Here is a 3,053-nt window from a genome sequence, read left to right on the forward strand (position 1 = left end):
AGAATAAATCACACAATATTATGATATTCTCATCTTTAACCAAAGTAATTTGCTGAATCATTACTATTTTAGGCATCAATTTCTCATTCACTCAATTTTTTCCAACAAATTCTGTTGCGACTAATTTTTTTTTTTTTTGACTGGATCTTGTCACAAGTTATAGTTATCCAATCACACACAAACCTATATATATGACAAGATTCAATCATGAGATTGGTATATTCTGTTATATAGTATCCTACATGCACCTAAGACATTTGTCTTTAACTTACACAACAGATTTATCCATTATTATAAACTTCATACTTTGGAAGAAGAAAAAAAAGTATAAACTTCAAAACTTGAATATTTCATAAAAAAGTGCTTTTTTTTTTATCTCCGTTACTAATTTCACTATCTCTTGTTTTAAATCAATGTACGATAAATATAACTTAATTAATAATTGCATACATTTAATTTTATTTAAAAAATGTATTAATTTATTGTCATATAAATTTTAAATAAATAAACAATGTCATAAAATTATAAAAGAAAATATTTGATATAACGTATAACATGAACAAATATATATATGAAATTGCTTAATATGTTTTTTTTTTAAATATTTTGTGTATGACATCCAAATTAAATGTTTAAACTCTAAAATATTTATAACATATATGGATAATAATACTTCTTAAATATTTTTATTTATAATTAAAAATTATGTTTTATCTATTAACATACAAATCTTTGTTCGTAATTGTAAATGTATATAAACACTACAAAAATCAGGGCCTATACCGAGAACAAATGTCCTCGGTATAAGCCGAAATGTCCTCGGTATATCTTATACCGAGACAATGTCGTCGGTATAAAGTTGTCGGTACAGCCGCGTCGGTAAAACAAAACGTCTACCGACGACATTCAAAATGTTCTCGGTATACGTTTTACCGAGGATAATGTCCTCGGTAGAAAGTGACAAATGTCCTCGGTACAACAAACCTCAATTTCTCATCGTACTGGTATATACCGACATCTTGGTGGTATATACCGAGGACAATGTCCTCGGTATAGACTTGTCCCCAATTTTTTTTTATATTTGTTATTCCCTTATTTATTTATTTATTTTGAATTAAATATAAGAAAATAGAATAAAATTAAAACACTTATATTAAAGATATAAAAAAAAACATAAGAGTGTATTCGTTGAATTAAAATAAAGACTTGTCTTAAACATGATAATGTAATAGTCAATTGTAATAAAATTCATACATAAGTCCTACTGAGTCGGTGCTCCAACATCAGGATCATCGGGTGGTGGTGGTGGGGCAGATTGAGATCCCGGGGTGATACAATGAGTCCGGACATGCTCCTCTAACTGTCGAAGACGCTCTCTCATCTCAGACAACTCTTCATCTCTAGTTTGTGAAGGACGAAAATCAAATGGAGTTCGGTCCCTTATGTTAAGGATACGTCCATATCCTTTCTGGTGGCCCCGTCGTTTTCCGAAGACATTTTGTACCAAAGATATGTCTTCATCTTCAGGCGCACTCGAAACTGGTGTGGAACTCTCAGTATCAGTTGCCTGTGTCTGCTGTGTGTCGCGGTATGCACGCAATTCCTCCTGTGATACAATGTATAATGTAATTAAAATTTTGAAACAATTAAAAATTTGAAAAATGTTTAAAAAAACTTAACGTACCCAAGTATTTTTTGCTGTCTCTGTCACCCACCCTGTGCCTGATTTATGGTGAGTATCCATCCAGCTATCCGGGATGGACTCAAGTTGCCCAGTCTCTAAATTGCGCTGTCACGTACATATATTTTTATAAAATTAATAATTAAACGTAAATAAGAAAAATAAACTAAAAAATAATTAATTAACTAACCTTTTTATAGCGTAAGGCTGGGATTGACTGAGAACCTCCATAGCTAAGCTCTTTCAATTTCTTTCTATTTTCCTTGTTGACCACAGAACGTTTCTGCAAAAAGTTATCGTTAGTAATATATTTAATTAAGATAGTTAAGTTTAGCAAGAAATTAATACCGTAATTTCTGGGCGACGGAAAAAATCAATTGCTTTTTGCCACTGCGTATCCATGCAACCACCATAACGATTTTGTGGCCCATTAATCGTTAAGTGCTCTTTAATATCGTACTTCCAGTCAGAATACTTTTTAGCACACGAAGTATCAATGCCTCTCAAGATCCTAGGCATATGCCCTTCTCCATATCTAGTACGCCCAATATCAAACAAATCATCCTAATTTACAAACATTTATTAGTAAATATCATATATAACATAAAATGAGAATTAACATAAAAATACATAAACTACTTACTTCCAAATGTGCAAGTATTCTTTCTTTCGAGGCATTTGGTACTTTTGACCATTGAGGACAGTCCGGATCTGTATACTGTCGAACAAGTAATCTGAGCTCTCTTGAGAAATTTGAGCTGTACTCTCCGATCTCTTTATATGTTCTCCCCCGCACATCCCACTCGAGAGGGAGAGGACGCCCCAACTGTTCCCTCTTTTCCCGCGTGTTCAATCCCTTATGGCGTCCACGTTTACTTGGAGGCGCTATTGTATGCAAATTCAATATTTTAAAATTAATATGGATTAATTGTTAAATTTTAAGGAGTATATCAATGTGTAAAATATTACCTCGTTCACAATCAGCTGGGATATCTGCCGGTCCACATGGAGGATCGCATCCTCCACCATCACCCCCGTGAGATTGAGCAATAACATCAGCCATATCTGTCAAATTAATCGATATTAAAATTACATTTATCAGTTAAAAATGACAATATAAAATTATTTATTGTTAAAAATAATTACTTCAACATATTATAAAATTACCACTTAATTATCACTATAATAATCTTCACTATCATCATCGGTTTCTATGTGTTCATCTTCCTCTTCATCATCTTCATATTCAACCTCCTCCTCCTCCTCCTCCACTTCCTCTTCCTCCTCCTCCTCCACTTCCTCTTCCTCCTCCTCCTCTTCTTCTTCCATTTCCTCCTCCCTCTCCTCCTCAATTGCAACATTATCTATCTCA

The 3,053-nt window shown here is 33.0% G+C and overlaps 1 protein-coding gene across 1 annotated transcript; it reads right to left on the minus strand.

The window, feature by feature from the left end:
* Positions 1-1,134: 1,134 nt before the first annotated feature.
* LOC133783783 (uncharacterized) lies at positions 1,135-2,183 on the minus strand. Its single transcript, XM_062223413.1, has 4 exons — positions 2,030-2,183; positions 1,872-1,964; positions 1,685-1,789; positions 1,135-1,606 (listed from the first exon to the last, which is right to left on the minus strand). The coding sequence occupies exons 1-4, from the start codon at positions 2,081-2,083 to the stop codon at positions 1,262-1,264; spliced, it is 597 nt and encodes a 198-aa protein (XP_062079397.1). The 5' UTR covers positions 2,084-2,183; the 3' UTR covers positions 1,135-1,261.
* Between the last annotated feature and the right edge of the window lie 870 nt (positions 2,184-3,053).

The sequence above is a fragment of the Humulus lupulus genome, chromosome 6 (genome assembly GCF_963169125.1).
Source record: "Humulus lupulus chromosome 6, drHumLupu1.1, whole genome shotgun sequence".
Taxonomy (NCBI): domain Eukaryota; kingdom Viridiplantae; phylum Streptophyta; class Magnoliopsida; order Rosales; family Cannabaceae; genus Humulus; species Humulus lupulus.

Excerpts from the sequence above, each read along its gene's own strand:
- LOC133783783 (XM_062223413.1), bottom strand. The coding sequence starts at position 2,083 with ATGGATACGCAGTGGCAAAAAGCAATTGATTTTTTCCGTCGCCCAGAA. Across the intron at positions 1,965-2,029 it reads TCCGTCGCCCAGAAATTACG|AAACGTTCTGTGGTCAACAA; the intron begins GTATTAATTTCT and ends AACTTTTTGCAG. Across the intron at positions 1,607-1,684 it reads AGACAGCAAAAAATACTTGG|GAGGAATTGCGTGCATACCG; the intron begins GTACGTTAAGTT and ends ATTGTATCACAG.